This window comes from Lepidochelys kempii, chromosome 1, assembly GCF_965140265.1.
Source record: "Lepidochelys kempii isolate rLepKem1 chromosome 1, rLepKem1.hap2, whole genome shotgun sequence".
Taxonomy (NCBI): domain Eukaryota; kingdom Metazoa; phylum Chordata; order Testudines; family Cheloniidae; genus Lepidochelys; species Lepidochelys kempii.
The window spans coordinates 284,940,908-284,964,442 of NC_133256.1; the positions used below are offsets into that span (position 1 = coordinate 284,940,908).

A 23,535-nucleotide genomic window follows, 5' to 3' on the forward strand; every position below is an offset into this window, starting at 1 on the left:
TGAGCCCCTGGACCTTGAGTCAGCTGACACAGGCCAGCTGCACAGTGCCTCCCATGTCTACACCGCTGTATTTAGCAGTGAAGTATCCCCCTGCCTCCCGACCCTGCTGATGCCTTTCCCTGCCGCAGTGAAAGCCTCCAGCAGCAGGGAAAGGCTCCAACAAGAGGGAGGTGGCAGGGAAACGCTCCAGAAGCTCCCCACTGCCAGAGCCTTTCCCTGCTATCTTCCCCCTGCTGGAGCTTTTCACAGCCACATGTAGCTACACACAGCAGTGAGTGTGGATGGAGCTTCCTGTTCACTGTGGTGTGTGGCTACCTGTATCCTACATGCTGCACAAGTGTAGACAAGGCCTAGGAAAGAAAGTTTGTTCTTAACTCAAGTTGATTAAATTGAGGAAAATCATAGTGAAGAGAAGGCAATTTTTAGTTTTCACATGAATTAGCTGGTTAAATTACAGATTAGGCTCTCTACAGGGCTTTTCTATGAAAGGGGAGCATTGAGACTTCGGAAATGCATCTTGAAGACCTGATTTAAATACTTTCTTTTCTCTCAACTTGACAATTTTATTCAAGAAATACAATAAAGAAATAGACTGAGATTAGGAGTGTGACTTTCTGTATTAATATGTACAACTTAATTTCTTTCAAGTCTATTTGTATGTAATCTTTTTCCCTTTGAAACACACAAGTGAAGATTGCATTTGCTGCAAGTATATACATCATATTCTGAATAATGTATTACAGTTGGACTGAGGATTCTATTAGAACCAAGTTTCAATTAAGCTTTTTTCCATTTGAAAATATCGCCAAAATCTTATAATTTCATATTCCAACCAGGCTTTCTCACTGCAATAAAGACAGAATAAACATTATTTGTTTTTTATTTTATATTTCCCAACAGCTCTGCATTTTTCAGCATACAGAGCTGCTTTAGAACTGTAATATCATTGGGAGTCCCTAAAGTTAGGAAATTGTTTGAAGTACAATCAGAATTTAAAATAGGGGGAGGGGTTGTTTTTCTTTAGGTTAGAATGTCAGGGCTTTTCAGCTTATTAATACATCATGAGATTCTGTTTGCACCTGTTTTCACTTCTGAGTAAGGTGTGGATAGTACATAGGCTAGTTTGTAGGTGTTGTGGGAGGAGACGGAGCAAAATGAGACAGCAAGAGCAATTTTCTCAGCACACTTATGAGTACTACCCTTTTACCTGATGAGCCAGGTAGTTTCCAAGAAAGAATGAGTCTTGTTTACTTAGCTTAAGACCAGTCCATTGCATCTGTGGGAAGATTACTTCAACAGTCACTAAGAAGATCTTAAATCATCTTTGGGTGTGTTAGGATTATTGTGGCAAACACGTATAGTTCAGCCGGTTTGCTTATTTGAGATAGCCATGGAACTAGCAGCAGTCAGAGCCATATAATATGGAATGTGTACTATAACAAATCTGAACTAATGCATAGTGCCTGATAAGAACTCTTTAATCTGCACATGATATTGTAGAATATCAACCTCTTTTTTTTTTTTAAATGAAGAAAAATGTTTTGCAAGGCCAGCATGAAGCGGACAAAATCTGGAGCAAAGAAGGATTTTATGCAGTTGTCATATTTCTCAGCATCTTTGTCATTGTAGCAACATGTTTAATGGTAAGTCTGTTGCTTTACCTTCTTTCTGTTTTCATTTATTTATTGCTTACATCAGTTTGAAAGACCGAGTCCTGCCTCCTTTATTCCAAGAGGGCTTTCATAAAATAGTCAGAAGCTCAGCCTCTAAGTAACAGTAAGTAACTCTGATAGTGTTGGGAGGCCAAAGCCTGATGCGTAATAGAAATACTTATTATGTTTAGAATGTTTTATATCTGATATAAAATATCACTAATGTAAGCTTCAGAAATAATGGACATTTAACCATGCACAATAATCATGCAGTAATTTAATTGAGGGTTTCTACTAACATGATAAACCATGAGAGTGAAGCCTAAGTGAGTGCTTTACGGAGACCACAGACGCCCTGAATGTCACTACGGATTTCTAGTGTATTTTATTTCTTATATTATGTGGTAATAAAAAACACAACATTGATTTTATACATGGTAAAATGGTATTAGCACTGTGTAACAATATAATTACAATAAAATATGAATTTGACATTGAAAATATTGATATTACCACTATTCAAAAATGTAGTTAGGGATAAGTATGTTATTAAACTGCTCTTTTAACATGACGTCTGACATGTGATGCAGTATATGTCTGGTGGCCGGGTGTCTAGCCACTGGATGTCCAGTGAACATCCTTGCCAATGAACAAACACTCCAATGAATGAAATTCAAAAAAATTTAAAGGGCCCTGAGTGCATGTTGACACTGGAGGTATTAAAGGGACACTCTGAAATCTTTTTTCAATTTGATTTTGTTTAAAAAAAAAAAAGGAAACTGTCAATTATAGCTTCAGAATCTGAATCCTTCCCACATTGTTAGGGCACAAGCAAGGCTCCCCCATCCCTGGGGCTCCAGGGCCATTTTTTGCATGTCCTCTATGTTATTAAGTTCCATAAGTTTTCTCTCTCTGAGTAGTGTTCAGTGGAGGGATTCTTTTGGTTGGCCCCACTTTAATGTTCTTCCAGCTGGTCAAGAATGTGTTCATTCTTAACACATGTCCCAAATATTTCCATCTTCTTTTCTGGATAACTTTACAGATAAGGGATTGTTGAACTCTGATGAATTTTGGCACTATTCATTCAACTGAATACCCAGTACTTTTCAAACATACTTGCTTTCAAGGGCATTTAGATGTCTGTCTATATACCTTTGGTGGATTTGCAGCTTTTACATCCATATGTTAAGATAAAAATAACATTTGAGATGAAGATTTGTAGGTCGGTCTGTAAATTATATATTTTTTAATGACAAAATCTTACTTAAGCTGGTAACGCCTCTCTGAAGTTGTGGGGGAAGGGAGATTCTTGTTTTTTTCCATCTGACAAACATTAATCCTCCTCCTTCCCCTCCTCACCCCTCATTTCTTATGGAGAATAAGACATATTGCATCATCAAAGACGTCACTGTAACTCTGGAAACAGGATGTGATAACTTTTTCTATCTGTGCTGCCTAGCTGTTCACTTTGTGGAAGCAGAGTACACCATCTTGGACACCTTCTCAGTCTTCCTCCTTTTATCTACATAATCTTGAGTGCATAAGTTTAACACACATAAAATGGATGCACTCACCAATTCTGCAGGCTACAAATGTTGGGCCTTTGATAGGGTACCCAAAATGATCATTTTGGAATTATACTGCAGCTGCATATTTTATCCCTAAATAGGAGTGTCAAAGGTGCTGTTGGCCAAATCTGGATCTTGATTACTCGGAAGTGTCTCTTAAAATGTGAAGTGGAAACTAATTAGATGGGTGTGCAATAGTGGTTAGTGCAAGCTAATTGAATTGTCTATGTTAATCCTTTGTTCTATGGAATTATTATGGAAATTATAAAACAGTCCAGCCTTTTCTCTTAATTGGGTTTTACAAATGATATTTAACTGCACAATTTTTACACTGACAGAAGACTGTGCATTAAAAGTCTTTACATATTTTATTTTTAATTTCTCTGGAATTTATTAATGAACTGCAATAAGAAAACTATCAAGCCTTTATTTTATTATGCAGTGTATTTCTATATACAGTAGTATTATGTAGTAACATGAGCTAAATTCAGACCAGTAAATTGTTCCTCCCAGGCCACCCATTTATTTCTGTGTCCCCCCCATCACCAGAAGAACTGTGTTCTTTGCATCTCAGAAGGGATTCACCACCAGTGGTCCTCTTCTGCAGCCCAGACTATGGACTAATTTCTTCTGGGAGCTCCATACATCATTTATAACCTGTTAAGTAACAGATCAATTAAGTGTAACTATTTAACAATGCTATTCTAAGGAGAACAGGCCTCTCTGATTTTTATTTTTAATAGATAATGGTTTGTTGTTACCCTAACCATTTTTAGAGTACAGGTTACTTGTAGAGCTGGTTAACAAATGGGATAATTTTTTATTAAAAAAAAGTGTCCCTTTTTCTTGTCAAAAGTTTTCAGATTCTAAAATTTGAAAAACGGAATGACTTTTTTCACACACAAAAAAAGAGAAGACAAGAAAAATTTGACCCTTTTTTGTGTAAGTTGTGAGATTCAACATTTTTTGACTGGCCCTATTTGTTTATGAAATTTAATTTGCCATTCATTATTTTTGCAGCGTGTTTCTTACCAAAATCATGGGGGGAGAAGGGATTCTGCCAGTTGATTGAATTTTAGAAACACTTTAATCAGGAGAATATTGAACAACAGGAAATTCACTTGTCCTGTTAAAAATTTTCACAACTGATCATTTGTTCTAAAGTTTGTGCAGCTTTTAGACTTCACAAAATTTTCAGGATATTCAAAAAAACTATGATTGTAGGAATATACACAAATAATTTATGACTCCATACATCAAAGAAAACCAAACTTGGCCTTTTTATTCTTGAAAACATAAGATTAATTTTAAAAATACTGCATCAGTTCTTATGTTCAATGCTTAGTAGAATTTAACCAAACATTTCTAGCCAGTCCAAGGGTTAGTTTCTCTTTCTAGGAGGCCTCATTCAATTTTTCTTAAGTAAGGTTTATTGAGTGACTTAAGCAAAATCAAAACAATATACTTTTATTCTGAAGTAAGAGTGTCCCCACACATTCATGCACTGAAATAACAAAATATATGAGTTAAAAATCAATTGCCTGTGAAAGTTAGGCGCTCTTTTGAGGTATTCTGGGCAGAAACAGAAGGTGTGAACTTCAGTGTATGTAGATTAGGCCTACTCATCGCTCCATGTGGACCCAAGCAAGGAGGCAACAGGAAGAGGAGTTGCATTCCCATTGAGCTATGAGTCTACACCAGGGTCCCCATATATGCAAAATTTAAAGATGTCCCACTGTGTCCTAGAAGGCAGCTCTTTAAAGATTAGGGATTTTTCTTCATATTTTTTTAGTCATCCTGTATCTCTGTGCTAGTGTGTACTGTTTATCCTAGTGTACCGAGGTGGCTGTAGAGAACTGCCTTTCCTTAGCTCTTGTGTGCTATAACTGGGTCAGACACCTTATGCCATGAAGACCTTGTCTATGCTCAGCCTTGAACTGAGTCTAAGCTTTCTTTAAACATGGTTGTAACTAAATTGGTTATTTGCATAGTTAGAGCCAAACTGTTTTTAAAACCATTTTTCAAAACCCAGAATGCCTTTTTAACCATGTCTTTGATATGATTTTTTCCCCCATCCACACTGTTTGGGCAAACTGTGTTACCTGAAACCATGTCTAAATGAAGACCAAACATGGTTCCTTAACTCATTTCACAGCCTGTTATCGGTGGGATCTAAATTTACTGGGTTGGGTTTTTTCTATGCTCAAATAGCAGAGTATTGGAGAGAGGTAGGAAATTATGCTAGTCTAGATGGACCCCAAAGACCTAACTGACTGTGCCTCCAAATGAGACATCACATTGAAAGAAAGCAATGTAAATAGGTGATTTAAAATGTTGTGCCATGAGTGGCCGAGTGATATTCCCATAATCAATTATCTAGGAGTTATCTGAAAGCATAGAAGCCCAAAATGATTTGTAGGAGGAAAGTGGTTAGAATATCTCAAACACCTGTGTTTATTTATCCAGTATACCTGTTGAGTTTTGTAATATAATTAGGGCTATTTTCCTCCAAAGTGAGGAGGACCAAATCTTGCTCACTTTACCGATGTGATTTATTCCCTAACTCAATTCAATGAATACAGTGTTTACATATGTTACTGAGGCCTGCCTAATGGGTGAATTACCTCATAAATGGGACAATTCCAAGCTCACACTGAAGTATTAATCTTTGAATATTGCCATGAAAATGGATGTATAAGATATATCCAGTCACACATATTGGGCTAGGCAGTGACAGACCCTGACACAGGGGCTTGAGTGAGAGCACTCATGGAGCCTCACTGAGTGGAAGCACCATAAAGGTTCCTGGATTTGTGGCAAAGGGAAGTAGAAGCAATACATTATGTTCCTTGATTACTCAGGAGCTTGTGGAATCCCCTGTAGACTCTGCAGGACAGAGGGATCTCCTAAGGTCTGGGAGAATGAAAAAAAACACACTGAGTTGGAGAGTGCAAAAATATACTTATTTTGTCTTCTGATGTGGGACTCGCTTTAAATTATTTATAGCGTCTGGAAAAGAAATATAGTATGGTTGTTACTAGGACTGTCGATTAATCGCAGTTAACGCACGCGATTAACTAAAAAAATTAATCTCAATTAATCGCAGTTTTAATCGCACTGTTCAACCATAGAATTGTATTAAATATTTTAGATGTTTTTCTACATTTTAAAATATATTGATTTCAATTACAACACAGAATACAAAGTGTACAGTGCTCACTTTATATTTTTATTACAAATATTTACACTGAAAAATGATAAACAAAAAATAGTATTTCAATTCATCTCATACAAGTACTGTAGTGCAATCTCTTTATTGTAAAATTGCAACTTACAAATGTAGATTTTTTTATGGTTACATAACTGCATTTAAGAACAAAACAATGCAAAATTTTAGAACCTACAAGTCCACTCAGTCCTACTTCTTGTTCAGCCAATCGCTAAGACAAACAAGGTTGTTTACATTTACGGGAGATAATGCTGTCCACGTCTTACTTACAATGTCACCAGAAAGTGAGAACAGGGGTTCGCATGGCACTTTTGTAGCTGGCATTGCAAGGTATTTATGTGCCAGATATGCTAAACATTTGAATGCCCCTTCATGCTTCGGCCACCATTCCAGAGGACATGCTTCCATGCTGATGATGCTTGTTAAAAAAAAAATAGTGTTAATTAAATTTGTGACTCCTTGGGGGAGAATTGTGTGTCTCCACCTCTGTTTTACCTGCATTCTGCCATATATTTCATGTTATAGCAGTCTTGGATCATGATCCAGCACATGTTGTTCATTTTAAGAACACATTCACTGCAGATTTGACAAAATGCAAAAAAAGGTACAAATGTGAGATTTCTAAAGGTAGCTACAGCACTCAACCCAAAGTTTGAGACTCTGAAGTGCCTTCCAAACTCTGAGAGGGACGAGGTGTGGAGCATGCTTTCAGAAGTCTGAAAAGAGCAACACTCCGATGTGGAAACTACAGAACCCAAACCACCGAAAAAGAAAATCAACCGTCTGGTGGTGGCATCTGACTCAGATGATGAAAATGAACATGCGTCAGTCAGCACTGCTTTGGATTATTGAGCAGAACACGCCATCAGCATGGACGCATGTCCTCTGGAATGGTGGTTGAAGCATGGGACATATGATTCTTTAGCGCATCTGGCATGTAAATATCTTGCGACGCCCGCTACAACAGTGCCATGTGAACGCCTGTTCTCACTTTCAGGGGACATTGTAAACAAGAAGCGGGCAGCATTATCTTCTGCAGATCTTAACAAACTTGTTTGTCTGAGCAACTGGCTGAACAAGAAATAGGACTGAGTGGACTTGAAGGTTCTAAAGTTTTGCATTGTTTTGTTTTTGAATGCAGTTTTTTGTACATAATTCTACATCTGTATGTTCAACTTTCATGATAAAGAGATTGCACTAGAGTACTTGTATGAGGTGAATTGAAAAATACTATTTGTTTTTTTTACAGTGCAAATATTTGTAATCAAAAATATAAAGTGAGCACTGTACACTTTGTATTCTATGTTGTAATTGAAATCAATATATTTGAAAATGTAGAAAACATCCAAAAATATTTAAATAAATGGTATTCTATTGTATAACAGCACGATTAATCGCAATTAATTTTTTTTAATCACTTGATAGCCCTAGTTGTTACAGAGACATGATAGTGCTTCCCTCATTGTAAGTTTCATAGATTTTTTTTTTAAACGCTAGAAGGGATCATCTAAAGTGACACAAGCACAGCTCAGAAGAGCTTGTTTCTTCTTCCAAAAGCATTAACTCCATAGCTGCTAAAGAGACATAGTGTCGGAGTCCTTTGCAATGGCAAAAATGGGGCCCATGTTAGTTTCACAGTCACTGCCAAGCCAGTGTATCTTTGACATGGAACTCCACTGAGGTTCAGCAGAGCTGAATCCAGAATTGATGACATTATGAAAAGTAGTTACTACAGATAGCTGATACCCAAGTTTAGCGGGCAATGAGTGGATAGTGGAATCCAGGTTAGATGGAGTTTTTAGATGTTAATGTTTTGGCTATTGTAAAAACACAAGTTTTAAATTTTGAAATGGCACCAGTCCACAATCAGTTGAACCTATTGTGCATCTGTTGGGTTTTATTAAGGATTTAATTTATTGTGTATTTCTTGGTAGAGAAGATTTTAAAAATGTCTCAATCTATAAGAAATCTACTGTCTACCTTCCCCAAGGAAACAAACAAAAACGTGATATTTTTGAAACATTTAGAGTCAAAATGAATCCTGGAGTGATTTTTTTGAAGTATTATAAACCTGAAGTGCTGAAATAATAGCACAACAGTGTTGCAAAGGTGACCTTGTAAAATTATTTTATTCTGGTAACAGCTCTTTGTGCAATGAGTTAACAACAAGTATTTTGAGACTCTAAAACAAAGTTAGGACATTAGTTAGAGAGAGATGAGTCTGGATGTATCATAAGCATCAGATGATATGTTGCACTATTGTATTTTTGGTGTTAATATTTTGTGAAACTTTTCTATAATTACTTTGTTTACCAGTATTTCTTTCTATACAATGGTTTTGTGACAACTATCTCCCATTACGTTTTATTTATCTCTTTAATAATACAACTGAAGTAACTGTATTAAAAATAATTATTAGTTAGCAATGAGAACTTTTAAAACCTCCTACCTGTGTGCCAGTCATGATTTATATAATAGAAATATTTACCCTTTTTGTTGGAAACACTTCAGCCAATGAGTTGTGGAATCCTTCTAGAAATCATTGATACTATATAGATCAATCCAAGGCATTTTTAATTCTTCCCTGACTTTGTTTACACAGTAGCTGGGATAAAATTTGATACTCTTTCCTTTCTGTTTTATAGGTCCTGTACAGATTAAAGGAAAAAATTCAGTTCTCACTGCGACAAGATAAGGAGAAAAAACAGGAGATCCACCTTTCACCCATTCCCCTGCAGACAACTCGGTCTGAGTGCAAGACAGCAAACAGAATGGTCCAACCTGAACAGGCTCCTAAAGCTGTTAATGTCATAGTGGACCCTCAAGGCCAATGTGTTCCTGAGATCAAACCTCCACTCTCTGCCAGTCCATCGCCTTTCAAAATGAAACCTGTGGGCCTTCAAGAAAGGTAGGATTATGCCCAGGCACACTCCATATTTACTGTCTCATTTTAAGATCTCGAAGCATAGTTTGATGTGCACCTCCTCCTTCAGAGAAGCACTAAAAGGTGCCCATGCAATACAGTGAGTGCCTTTGACGTACATGTTAAAACACAGGAACGTTGGAGAACACGAAGTAATAATCGACCAAAGCAGCAACACTTCTTTTCCCTTGCACCCTGTCATGCATCATTTGATCATCAGTCACATGAACTGTTTAATCCCTCCCCCATCACACTTCCCACCAGACAGAAATCCCACCCTCAGTTGCCTCAGGATATGTCTACTCTGAAATCGAACACCTGCAGCTGGCCCGTGTCTGGTGACTCAGGCTTGGACTAGCAGTCTGTTTAATTACGGTGTAGATGCTCAGATTGGGGTGGAGCCTGGGCTCTATGACCCTCCCCCATCACAGGGTTCCAGAGCCCGAGTCAAGCCCAAGCCCAAACCATCTACATCCCAATTAAACAGCCCCGTAGCTAGGTTTGCCAACTTTCTGATTGCAGAAATACCCTCTCTCCCTCGGTCATTTTCACTGGGCTAGGCAGGGGTTTGGCGTGCAGGAGGGAGTGAGGGCTCTGGCTGGGTGTGTGGGCTCTGGGGTGGGGCCAGAAATGAGGGGTTCAGGGTGCAGGGGGGCTCTGGGCTGGGCAGTTCAGAGTGCGAGAGGGGATGCGGGCTCAGGGAGCGAGTTTGGGTGTGGGAGGGGGCTTAGGGCTGGGGCATGGGGTTGGAGTATGGGAGGGGTTTCAGGGTGCAAGCACCGGGTGGCACTTACCTCCGGTGGCTCCCGGGAGCAGCTGGCATTTCTCTCTGGCTCCTAGGCAGAGGGACAGCCAGGCAGTTCTGTGCACCGCCCCTGTCCACAGGCACTGCCCTTGCAGCTCCCATTAGTTGTGGTTCCTGGCCAATGGGAGGGGCAGCACGCAGAGCCCCCCATGGCCATACTTCTGCCTAGGAGCTGGAGGGAAATGCCAGCGCTTTTGGGAGCCACACAGATCCAGGGTAGGCAGGGAGCCTGCCTTAACCTCGCTGCATTGCCAACCGGAATTTTAATGGCCAGTCCGTAGTGCTGACCAGAACCGCCAGAATCCCTTTTCGACCAGGCGCTCAAGTCAAAAACTGGACACCTGGCAACCCTATCCGTAGTCCGAGTCAGCTGACACAGGGAAGCTGCGGGTGTTTGATTGCAGTGTGGACATACTCTCAGGTCATAATTCCAACCTTTTCTTTGCATCCTGCAAAGCCTTAGTGGGCACTGGAGTCAGAGGGCAACTAATGCCTTTGGGTCTCCAAACTGGCTAAAACAAAAGCTCAGAGAACTGCCCCATCGACTCTGAAACCTCTCTACCCCAAATAGACCATGGCACGGGGGCAGTGCCATGGCATGGGGGTTGCAACATGGAAGCACCATGTAGGGTATGCCTAGTGCCTTGGTTTTCTTTAGTTTGGCCTTGCACTGCTCTCTGCCATTACCTTGTTCTCCCTCTTTTTTGACTGTTGATTCACTGGCTGCGTATTATTCAAATCCCAGTTTGTGCACTCTCTAGGGCAGGTACTGTCTTCATGGTGTACGAGAGGGCCCTAATCTCTGTCTGGGTTCATTAGTCATGACTGCAGTATAACTAACCAACATCATCCAGCCAGGAAAGCTTGTTCTGCCCCCTCTCCCTTGACATCACTCATCAAATGGGTGACCTCACTGCCATATTTGGCAGCCAGGGGGGAATCTGTGACTCCACCTCTTGAGGAGGGGATAGAGGCTGGGCAATCGCAGAGAAGCACTATGACTTCTGCCTGCAGGGTTCCCCACTCACACAGATGTACCACTCTATATAAAGCTGCTGGGGAATTTGTCGATAAATTGTGTTTTGCCAAAAAAATGCCAATTCATCAAAACCAAAATACCTCATGAAACAGGGTTGGTTTTGGCAGATCTCCCAACTCAGAAGGCGGGGAGCAAAGCTTTGAAATTGGTAACATGGGACATTGTGACATTTTCAAACTAGAAAGATGCAGTTTTTTGAGTCAAAGTGACTTTTCGTTTCAAACTTTTAGTAAATTTAGACCAAAAAGGGGGGAAAAAAACCCAACTGAAATCAAAATGAAACATTCTGAAATTGAAAAGTTTCCATTGATTGGAACCTTTTATTTCTTTATTTGGTTGGTTGGTTGGATTTTTGGTTTCTTGACTTTTTGTCAAGATCTGGGACAGGCAAAATTTTAGAAATCTCAAAAATTCTCACTTGATGGGAAAACCTTTTCCTACCCAGCCCTAACTGGGTGTCCCAGCTGCACTACAGAGCTGTGCCAGGTCAGGATTTTGCTCTCTAAGCTCTCCTCTTTTAACAAGGATGGAGATGTTTGATACAGAAGCAAACACTGTTCACAGTTACCACTATTGATGTATCACTGAAACAATTCTGTGGTTTGTCCAGCTTCTTAAAATATATTTTGTTTATGGATAATTCAGTAGATTCTTTGCATATTTTTTACTGCCTCTTTCTCCAGCAAGAATCTTGCTTACCATTTTATATAATAAAGAGTTTTCCCAATAGGCTATGCAGCTAACATTTGCATTTATCAGAGGTATTTAATGTCTCTAATAAAATATATGCCACACATACTCTGGGACTGTAATACCATGATTAAGGCAGTTGAGAAGAAGCATGATTGTCTTCCTGATACCATTGTGATCCCAAATCATCGGTCCATCTGTAGCAGTAGTGGTAAAATAGGGAAGAGAGACAAAATACTTGCATGACTTTAATTTTTGGGGGGGAGAATAAGGCTTTATTTCCTGCTAACAGAATTTATCAAAATCACATCAAACCTCAGCCTTCATTACCAACTATATATCCTGAAACTACCATTGTTTGTTTATTAGGAATCCTTTGTAACAGAGCTCACTTTAAAGAAAAATCAAAACTTGTGTGATATAAGAGTTACTTACATCTGAACTACAGGTCTTGTGCTACAGTGATCACTCAGTGTCAGTCAAGTTGTTGGATGATGGGAGAGTGACATCTAGAGGAGGGAGAAAAGATTGCAATGTATCTTGGGTTTCATTCCTGAGTAGGATGAAAAGATTGGTTCCGTTGGAAAGATGGGCACGTTTCTTTCTGCAGCCCTTTCAGTTGCCTGGCTTTGGGTTCTTGTCCTGGATCACTTTTAGCTGAAGGTTTTCAAGTGTCCCTTTAAGCAGCTCCCTGTTTCACTGAAGTGGATCTGGAAACACTCATTCAGCAGAATGTTAGCTAAAGCATTCCATTTCAACGTTTGTTCTGGTTTTGAGGAAAGGCAGCATGGCAATGCTATCATGACCATAACAGGCACTGTAACTCAATAGGTGAATTCTCTTCTCCAGTATTAATAAAAAAAGGTCTTTCCATATTTGGCAGATGGTAAATGTTTGCCCCATGGAAGAGCTGGTGGTTAAAGATATACATGAATGACATAGAGATGATAGACTGGCTATGTCTAAGCTATGTTTCTTGATCCCTTTTTTCATTCTGGTTATTTAGTGATTCTTGGCAAGGAAGGTGAAGGGCCTTCTTCAAGGCCTTCTGGAATCTTGTAAATTATTCAGCAGAGGGTTGTTGAAAATTGATGTTTGCTGGCATTCCCCTGTTTCCCTAAGTGACAAAGGCCTATTATATTGGCAGCATGCCTGGTCCCATTACTGACCCAACAAGCAGGAGAACTAATGTTCTCCAATAAATGTCTCCTGTGGGGCACTGCAGTAGTTCCTGGGGGCTTACACTTTCTCTTCTGTCATCTTGCATGCTGCATGATCATTTATTTTTCTATTTAAACTCTTATGAGTTGGCCTGCAAACCAATATTTTTCCAATGAAAGGGTCAAGCCTAATTTTGATCTGCACTGGTCCAGAGTTAATCTGATTTACACACTGTAACCAAAATCAGAATCTGATGGATAGTGATTTGGCATTTTAAATTGTAGTCTGACTAGTAAAACACTTCTTCTTTTCACGTCCTAGTCACAAACTAGATGTTTTTCCAGAACCATGCACAATGGCTCTTTCCATTGCTGCAGCGAGATCCTCCTTTGTACAGCTCTGCCCAGGAGTCAGCAAATGAGCAGATGCTCCACAGTGTACACTTCACCGCACTTGCATGCATTTGTGCATTCAGTAAAGCACTGAAAACCCTATTAGAGCTATTAACAAGTTAAACACAAAAGTGCTGGGTGTCCATTACAAAAGGAGCAAAGGAGATAAGTTACTACACCAGCAAATCATGCATATGATTTACTAGTGGAATTACTCCTTTATCCATCTATTATTAGACCAGCCATACTGGGTCATACCAATGATCCACCTAGCCCATTATCCTATCTTCTGACAGCAGTTAATGCCAGGTGCTTCAGAGGGAATGAACAGAACAGGGCATCCCCTTTTGTCCACTCCCAGCTTCTGGCAGCCAGTGACTCGCAAAGCATGAGGTGCATCCCTAACCATCTTGTCTAATAGCCATTGATGGACCTAGCTCCATGAACTTATCTAATTCTTTTTTTGAACCCATTTATAGTTTTCATCTTCATGACATCCCTGGCAGTGAATTCCACAGATTGACTGTGAGTGGTGTATAGATGTGCTTCCTTTTGTTTGTTTTAAGCCTGCTGCCTATTAATTTCATTGGGTGACTACTTGTTTGTGCATTATGTGAAGAGGTAAATAACAGTTCCTTATTCACTTTCTCCATAGCATTTATGATTTTATAGACCTCTATCATATCACACCCTCCCCTGCCTCCCCCCATCGTCTCTTTTCCAAGCTGATCAGTCCCAGTCTTTCTAATCCCCCCTTATATGGAAGCTGTTCCATACCCCTAATAATTTTTGTTGCCATTCTCTGTACTTTTTCCAATTCTAAAATATCTTTTTTGAGATTTGGTGAAGAACACTGCATGCAGTATTCAAGATATGGGCATACCGTGAATTCACATAGTGGCATTATGATATTTTCTGTCTTTTTATCTATCCCTTTCCTAATGGTTCCTAACATTCTGTTAGCTTTCTTTACTGCTGCTGCCGCTGCGTACATGTTTTCAGAGAACTATCCATGAGGAGTCTAAATTAGCTGTTACCAGACTACAATGGTAACAGCTAATTTAGACTCCATCATTTTGTATGTATAGTTGGGATTGTGTTTTCCCATGTGCATTACTTTGCATTTATCAACACTGAATTTCATCTGCTGTTTTTTGGTCCAGTGACCCAAGTTGTGTGAGATCTCTTTGTAACTCTCTACAGTCTTTTTTGGACTTAATTATCTTGAGTAATTTTATATTGTCTGCAAATTTTGCCACATCACTGTTTATCCCTTTTTGGAGATAATTTTATGAATATGTTGAACAGCACTGGTCCCAGTACAGATCCCTGGGGGACACCACTATTTACCTCTCTCCATTGTGAAAACTGATAATTTATTCCTACCCTTTTTTCCCCTGACTTTTAACCGGTTACTGATCCATGAGCGGACCTTCCCTATTATCCCATGACTACTTACTTTGCTTAAGAGCCTTTGGTGAGGAACCTTGTCAAGGGCTTTCTGAAAGTCCAAGTACACTATATCCACTAGATCACCCTTGCCCACAAGTTTGTGGACCCCCCTCAAAGAATTCTAGTGGATTGGTGAAGCATGATTTCCCTTTACAAAAGCTGTGCTGACTCTTTCCCAGCAAATCATGTTCATCTATGTGTCTGATAATTCTGTTTTTACTATAGTTCCAATCAGCCCAAAGAAAGCTCAAGAATGGTGAGGAAACTGAGGCAAGGCACTAGGCGTAGGTGTTTTTTATTGTTTTATCTAGATCTGTATATTTTTGTGCTAGCTAAAGTAAAGAGTGATTAAGTTTACAAACCTCTATACAGCCTCTGTGTCCATTTGCTTCACTAATATGTGTCCCTGAAAAGAGAACTGTAAACCTAGAGTTCCCACAAGATTGGGACTCTGGTAAAGGGTGTGCTTAAGTCATTGGGAAGTCTGGGAGGATCAGCACTGGTACTAGGGACCTCAGGCCACAGGGCCCCATTTCTATGAAGAGGTAACAGACAGTGTTCTTGTGCATAGGAAATGTGCCAGAGAGGCCAAGGGGAGAGACAGGACAGCAGCCTACTCAGACTAAATGCTTATGGGCCCAGTGTGTGAGTCCCAGACACAGCACTCTGGTGAGTGTCCAGCCCAGGGGAGCTCCATTAGGGCTAGGTGTTACAGCCTTCGTGATTTAGAGCATAAACTGGTGGGGTTAGTAAAAAATTTTCCCTGGGGGGCAAGTTATTCCATAACTGCCCACTGCAGGGGGGTTTTTTGCACCTTCCCTCTGAAATATCTGGTACTTATTGCAGTCAGAGAGAGGCTACTGGACTAGATGGACCACTCGTCTGATCTGCTATGGCAATCCCTGTGTTAATTTTGACAGATCTGCTCCTTTTCAGTTATTTTACATAGGTACAAAAATGAAATTACAGTATCTGACCACCCTTATTCATTATCTCTCCCTTGGCAGCCATCTTGTGGGAGATAAGCATTAGTTGTACAACCTGGTGCTTGTTTTACATATAGTCCTGGCAGGTATTCTGGAACTTGAGGAACAATCTCCTTTCAAAGGAAACAATACATTAGTGATACTGTATATCAAATTGACCTTATATATTAACTAATAACTATTGTGACCCAGTAGTTAGAAACACTTAAGGGAGGGCAAAAAAATTGATGCTCTTGTTTACTACATTAATATAATAAAAGTCAAATAAGAAAGTATCACTATTTGAGAAAATCTCCGTTTAATAAAACAAGAAGTGTTATCCAGCAATTCTCTCTCGTCCTGTTCTGATTTTTGAATTAGAACTTAGTTGGTGCTGTAGATATAATTATTCTATTACATAATCTCATTATGACTAAAGATGTTGCTGAGATTTTCTGCCATTAAATGAAATATTCTATTGTGAGTAATCACGTAAAGCAATACTTTGTGGGTAGTACCTTGCAGTTGGAATATTGTAAACATGCCAATGTTTGTAGTTTCTGACATATGTATGAGAACTTAATATATTTACAGGAAGGGGCCTTGAATTTCCTGGCCAAAATATACTTGCTTTGCATAGATTTGGAGGATAAATTTACTCTATTGTGTTGAGATGAATATGCTTTTGGCATTCTTAATTTAACTGTCAGGGATTGTTTCCAGGAAAATGTCGATGTAAAAGCAGAACTATATGGCAACCCAAAAGAATTAGCTGGAGAACATGTTTGAAGAGATATAGAAATGACACCTTGCCCTGTCAAAAGAAATTAGAGAAGCAGCAAGGACTAGTAAACTGAGTTTGAGATGGGAGCCAGAAAATCCTGATTTCCAATCCCATCTCTGCTATTGATTCACTGCATAGACTTAGACAAGCCACATAAACGCTCTGTTTCCATGTTCCTATCTGTAGGCATACCTACCTCACAGGAGTATTGCAAGAATTAAAATAAGAATAATAATCTAAAGACCATTGGAAAGACTCCCATGACTTTCAGTGGACTTTGGATCGTGCTCTAGCTGAGTACAGGGCCTTCAGTCTGGCCAAGGAAGAGCTGTGCGGATCCCCTAACCTTTGGCCTCAGGCTGAAGAGAAAATTCTGTCCACTCCAAACCCTTTTGCAAAGCCTGTTTACTTGGACTTTATGGAAAGGACAAGAATTTGAATGAGTCTGAACTGCCCCATTTATCTCAATGGGACATCAACTCAGATGCCAACCTAAGGATGACCATTTAAATGTCAATTTTTACTGTTTCTCTGCTGATTATTTCAGTAGAGGCATCCAGCATATGTGGAGTGTTTTCACTGTGGTTGAAGTGATCTGAAACAGTATTGAGAGATGTAAATAACTGGAAGGTCTGTTGGATAGTTGATTTAGGTCAGTTCTTTATATAAGATTCTGAAATGGAAGAGAGAAGATCTAGATGATTGGAAATTCCTTGGGAGGAAATCCTTAGTGAAGAACAAAAGATTTCATGGAAGTGGGGAAGGATTTTTTTTTTTGTTTTGGAAGAGTAATCTATTTGTCTAGATATTTATATCCTCCTGCCCCTTTTCATAGTATTTAAATTATATAGATTTTTAGAATAGTTATTATAGAACCCTGATGGCTTCATCTATATGGATGGCTGATGGCTGCATTCTATGGACTATTCCATGAGGGGTGGATCCATTGTTTGCGATGACATCTACCTATCATCATCTAGGTCTTTAGACCACATCCAACACCTGAGTGCCTCATGGACTTTCTCCCTTTGTCTTGAATGCTTCTTGCCAGATTGGTCCAAACTCAGCTAGAATAGATGGTTCACTTCCCCTCCCTAACTCTGGTGTTCCTTAGGCAGGTGGTACTATCCCAGATTTCCTCCATCTTTCCTGCAAAGTAGGAAATTTTTGTAGCTGGTGACATTTGTTTCTGGGACCAGACAATCCAGGCAAATTAGCCCACCAAATATTCAGTACAGTTTCACTGATTGCAACTTCAGATTCTCTTGAAAGAAGAGAAGTAAGTGTTTAGTCTAGCTGCAAGACACAAATGCCTGTGCTAGAATTTGTATTTTCCTTTTTACACTTTCTTAGCCAGGAATTTTTAACATACTTTTACTGTATTGCTAGATCTCTTATCTTGCGTTTATTCTTGTTACTGTAGTTGCTACTGGTTTTAGCTTGTACACAGGAAACTGCAGTGCCAATCAATTTAGTTCCCAAGGTGACAGGAAACCTATTTGGTCGGATGTTGATTGTGCTTGTCTTTACTGCTCCACCCATCACATTTTCTTCCTTTTTGGCTGAAGTTAAGACAAATTAATCATTGGCCACCATCTGGCAGACAGTTTTGGTGGTTTGTCAGTTAATTGTCAAGCTGACCTGTTTAAAAGTAATAAGTAGTATAACAAACTGAGGGGCAGTATCAGTGGTAGGACTAAAACCTTTCTAGAGGCCTAGAATCATGCACTGATTTCTGACAGAATGAGTGATATGGGTAATTATGAGTAATTTATAGCCTTGTCAACGGGAGAGAAATTTGGCTTTCTAACCACTGTTTGGTTCCAGTAGCATGCCTGCACACCCATCACACCCACAGGGGAAAGTGATTTCGGTGAGACACAGATGCTCATTTGGAAAAAGACTTGCTTCCAGTAAGGCTAACCACTGTGTGATCCTCCACCATGCATTCTCCATTGGTGCAGCACCAGTGCTAATGGGATCGCTGACATAACAGCTCCAAATATGCCTATAGTGTTCCCATTACAATTCCACAGAGTGTACTGGTCGCTATTTAGATGTGCTATAAGCTTTACGTATACACCACTGCACTGCATGGGGGTCAAGCTGACAAAGCCACTTATCTGTACAAATCCACACACCATAGAGCGCAGCAGCATGCTATCCAGCAATCGTTTTTTTCAGAAATGACTTCAAGTTTGTCTTGCTTATATGGATAGCATGTCTCAGGCTGGGCTTCCTATGGGTGTGCTGCCAGCTGGCCTGAGGTGATTGTGTGGGCACTGGTGGCCATCTGGGAAGATGAGAAGATGGAGGACCAGCTGAACTTGGTCATTCAGAGCACTTTTTGTCTCCAAATGTGTGTCCAAGTGCCTATTCAGAATAGACATCACTTGAAGTAGCAAGCAATATCTTGGAAAGCAAAGATCATAAAGTCTAGTATAACAAATCCCGAAGCAATAACAGTAAATCCAGCTCCAGGCAGAATGTCACTCTCTGAGAAATTGGACCAAATCCACCCACCTTGCTTTTCCATGCATCCTGATATGAAACTGGGTAACATAGAGCCTCCCTGAAGTGGAGTGGTAAGGGACAAAGAGAATGAAAACAACTTCATCAACTGGGCAGGCCACAAGACTGAGGAGTAGGATTAGGGTAATCCTAAAATGCTGTCAGGATCTCTTTACTGGGTCCCAAGAATCAGAAGCAGCAACTGAGCAGGTTCAGGAGGAGGAAGAATCTGTGTTTGAGGGGGCTTCCACATCCGGTACATAGCTTTTTGTTGTACTGTTTACTAATGGGGTCAGATTTTTGCAGGCTTGTGGAAGAATTTTCCAGATTCTTATGAATGCTGCCATTAATGCATGTAGAAAGGCAGATATAGCCTTGCAACAGAACAGAGGTGTCCATCATTTCTCCTGCAGTGGTGTCCAGTTCAGTTTCTGTTAATTCCCTGTTCTCTCCATCCCACTTAGACCCAACCTTTGGCTGAATGGGCCACAACTCCTGGTAAAAGTGGAAGAGCCCAGCCCAGCAAGCAGAGTTGCTGGCTGAGCCAGGCCTCGTGGCCAAACACAAAATGGCAGGCAAGCAAAGAAAATAAAAAATCAAAGTGCCACAGAAACTGCTATGTGAAATGTCTACAAATTAGATCATTTTATTGCAAGAAACACGTATTGGACAATATAGACAAAGTATTTTACATTACGTTGTATCTGCCAGCCAAGATGCTAGCCTAAGGCACCCAATCCGTGTGCTTCTCTGTCTAACTGAAATCACAATTAATTCTGTCATTGTATTTAATGTGTATAAACAATCATAGATGCTAGTAAAGTGGCAGAGACCACGAGAGTACGGTAAATAATTACACTGTTGTCACACTCATTCACCTTGTGTTGTTTGATGTTACCCAGGGTACAATCTGACTGTTGAACAGCCATGTCCCCTCAGTTCTCCAACCTGAGGTGCTTTTTACACTGCTTTGCTGTAAGAGTTACCACTCTTGATCTCCTCACACAGCCTCCAGCATGTAAGTTAAACCCTATTATATTGTATGAGTACTGTAACCAGCCACTCATGAATTACACTGCAGAGTAACACCAGCAAATTCCCAGTCCCAGACTTGCCCCCGCAGAAATGTATGTCTTGTACAACCTAGCGCTCTCCTGAATAATTACAAGCTCATTAAAGCCCGTCATTTTATTAAAAGAAAATGATATGAACAAATCCTGTTATTCCAAATGGAGTTTCCCAAACACTTCAATCCAAACTCACAGATAAAACAATAAAACAAATTTATTCACTACAAAAGAGATTTTTAAGTGACTTCAAATAATGATGCATAAAAGTCAGAATTGGTTACAAGAAAATAAAAGTAAAACACAATTAATACCTAATTTAACAAACTAAGTGAATTCAAAGCAAAGGTCTCTCTCACCACATGTTTCAGCAGTCTTACTGGCTGAATTCCTTTCAGTCAAGATCCCTCCCCCAGGCCAAAGCTGTTTCCTTTGTTCTTCAGGTGTTGTGGGTGCTGTGGGTAGAGAGAAATGGAGGATTACTTTGGGTCCTTTCCTTTCTCCTCTTTATAGCTCTTTCTCTTCTTTGAGAATAATCTCCAGCTGAGGTTCAGGAGACAGAAAGTCTGTTTAGATGGGAACCCCCAACTGTTTCTTTGTCAAGATGTATGTTTTCACCCACATCCTCTTTCCTGTCAAAGAATGGCCACTTAACCAGGTGATAGTGCATTTGATTTTGCTGCCACGTGGCTGAGGCGTTTGTTAGTCTTTTGTTTCTGGGGAACTTATTTGTGGCTGCTTCCCCCCAGACTTGGAACATATCTAGCAATGCCATACAGAGGAATCCTATCACTTTACATGCAACACATTTTACCAGGACAATAACGATCAGCAAATTATGAGTTTTCAAATGATACCTCACAAGGACATACTTTGTTCAAAATTTATCATAGTCCTGTAAAAGGGGTGAATATAGGGGTAAAGACTGTCACAGTTGAGGTAATATCTTTTATTGAACCAACTTCTGTTGGTGAGAGAGACACACTTTCAAGCCACACAGAGCTCTTCTTCGAGTCTTCACTGAGTTACGAATCAAATAACTCTCCCAACAGCAGCAGAGTTTCAGTCCCTTCCTCCAGGGATGGGTTTATTTTTCAAAACCAAAAAAGTCCATCACAAATCAAAACAGATTAGCCAGCTCCTGCTTCCTGGCCCCTCCTAAAATCTCTTCCTCATAGGGCTTCTGTCTTTGCCCACACATCTCCAGTCAGTCTTCTGCATAACCTGGAGCAACCGTATGCAGATCCTTCCCTCACTCTGGGTCCTCGGCAGGAGTTTTTCTGCACCCTATAGGTGACTTCTCCTACTTATGTTGCCTGTTGGCCTTTTTTTCGAAGGACCAAGTGGCATGAACACTGTCACCTGATCCTTGACCTCAGTCCCTTCACCTGACAGGCAATTAGTGGCAATTAGTCACAAGTAGTACTAAGCCCAGATTCCTTAAAGGGCCATCTCTCCATTTGATAACACAATACAGGGTAGCATTGGCAGCAAATGTGCAGATTCTGTTATTTGTTGTGGTTGTCTTTGCAGTTCAGAATGTTTTGGTTTTTAGCTTTATATTTTCAGTTAATCTGTAAACATCTGGGCTAAGGTTCCTTTCTCTCCTGTCCAGTTGTAGTGAATTTTGTACCTGTTGTCAGTGCCTTTGTGATGCAATGGTTATGCAAGTATCAATAAACGACATCAAACCTATCACTTGGAAGGCAGTTAATTAATCAAAGATAAAGCCAAACCCACCTTCCTTAAAAAGTAATCCCACCCTGTGACAACCTATTTCCCAACTCTAGTTGTGATGGGGTCAAAATCTTGTGAGAGTGGCTCATCTCATGAAATTCCATCCTGATATGGTAGCTCATTTGTCATAATTTTGCCATGTGGGGCCAAATACAACAAGGACAGTTTGTATGATTTTTGGTGCCATCAAAGCCAAAGCTGAACTCTAGCCCTGATTTGACTTTGAACCTGAGCCAAACTTGAACACCACCTCCTTAGCCAATTTGTAATTATTTCCATTTTATATCTGGGGAATCACATGAAGTGATTAAGTGACTACCCCAAGATGACACTGAAGTCATTGTCAGAGCTGGGTACAGAACCTAGGTCTCTGGGTTCTGAGCTTTACCACTAGACCATGCTATGTCTAAGAGCAATAAAGAGAGGTGAACGTTAAACGTCACTCTGTGGTTAGAGTACACTGACTGGGATCATCTCTGAGAAGCTGTACGTTTTGTTAATATTATCTAGTTACACTTTCTCCCCAGGACACGGAATGTCTTTATTTGTCTTAAGCAATACATTGTTGAGGCTTAATAAATAGTAATAGTATTAATAATTAATTAGTGGTCATTTTAATGTTATTATATTAGCCCTCAGGATAACACCACAACTTGACATCAGGGGCAAAACGGGAAAAAAATCTGAAACAACTTAAAGTGGTCCCTAAACATGTGGCTAGCCATCAAAAGGGCAAGTTTTGTATATAATCACCACACCCCAAAATGTCATTAACTTTAAAAATTCTCAAGTGAACTTCCTCACAGGAATGCTGTCTGGCCAATGACAATTCCTGAGAGAGCTGCACAGCCAATGGGAGATTATGGTGCTGTCTGGCATTGGCTGAGGGGCCGCACCTCCACAGGGTTGGAGCTCTCTATTCCCATAGCTCCCCTGATATCTGTGGGTGTGATGGCTGCATCTCCTACATCCACTAAGACCCCACAGACCCCTAATGCATTTGTAGCAAACAGATCATTTCCTGGGCTCTATGTTCCTCTCCCCGGACTTGGCAGTGGGACACAACAATGTAGTCTTAGGGATGTAGGGGGAAAAAAACAGAAGCAGAGCTACAATACTTCACACAAGGGCTAATAAACATATGATGTTGTCATAGTCTCCTCTCACTGTAGACCTATACATCCCTATTGACTTCAGATGATTTGCACAGGTAACTGAGAGCAGAATTTGGCCCACTGGACACATATTGCTGAACAGAACTGAAGGAAACAGTGGCTGGATAAACAGAGGATTTAAAGATACTGTGAAAAAACTAAAAGCTGGGTTTGAAATTATCCCCCAAATGACTCTCCAGTCTGTACCTTCATGTAATTTAATAATTTATTTAAGCTTCTTAATGTTGATCGTATTATTACTAAAGTAGGTAACGTGAACACTCTTTGTTGTGATTATTCCAGTCTAAGATATCCATGAAACATGAAAAGAAATTTGTACCAAGTAGTTAAGAGAGAGTGCCAGGGACAGGCAGAGCACAATAAAGCTTCACCCTATCCCATGCTC

General features: G+C 40.0%; 1 protein-coding gene across 7 annotated transcripts in view; it reads left to right on the top strand.

Moving 5' to 3' along the window:
• The window catches only part of PTPRR (protein tyrosine phosphatase receptor type R), a 198,773-nt gene that overhangs the window by 113,367 nt on the left and 61,871 nt on the right, over positions 1-23,535 (top strand). For all 7 annotated transcript variants that reach the window (XR_012156754.1, XR_012156755.1, XM_073327782.1 and 4 more), the window contains 2 exons: positions 1,533-1,643; positions 9,095-9,357. Coding sequence is in view for 5 of the 7 variants with exons in the window: in XM_073327782.1 (XP_073183883.1) it covers positions 1,533-1,643; positions 9,095-9,357 (374 nt within the window). In the remaining 2 variants the exon portion in view is untranslated. The remainder of the gene's footprint in view (positions 1-1,532; positions 1,644-9,094; positions 9,358-23,535) is intronic.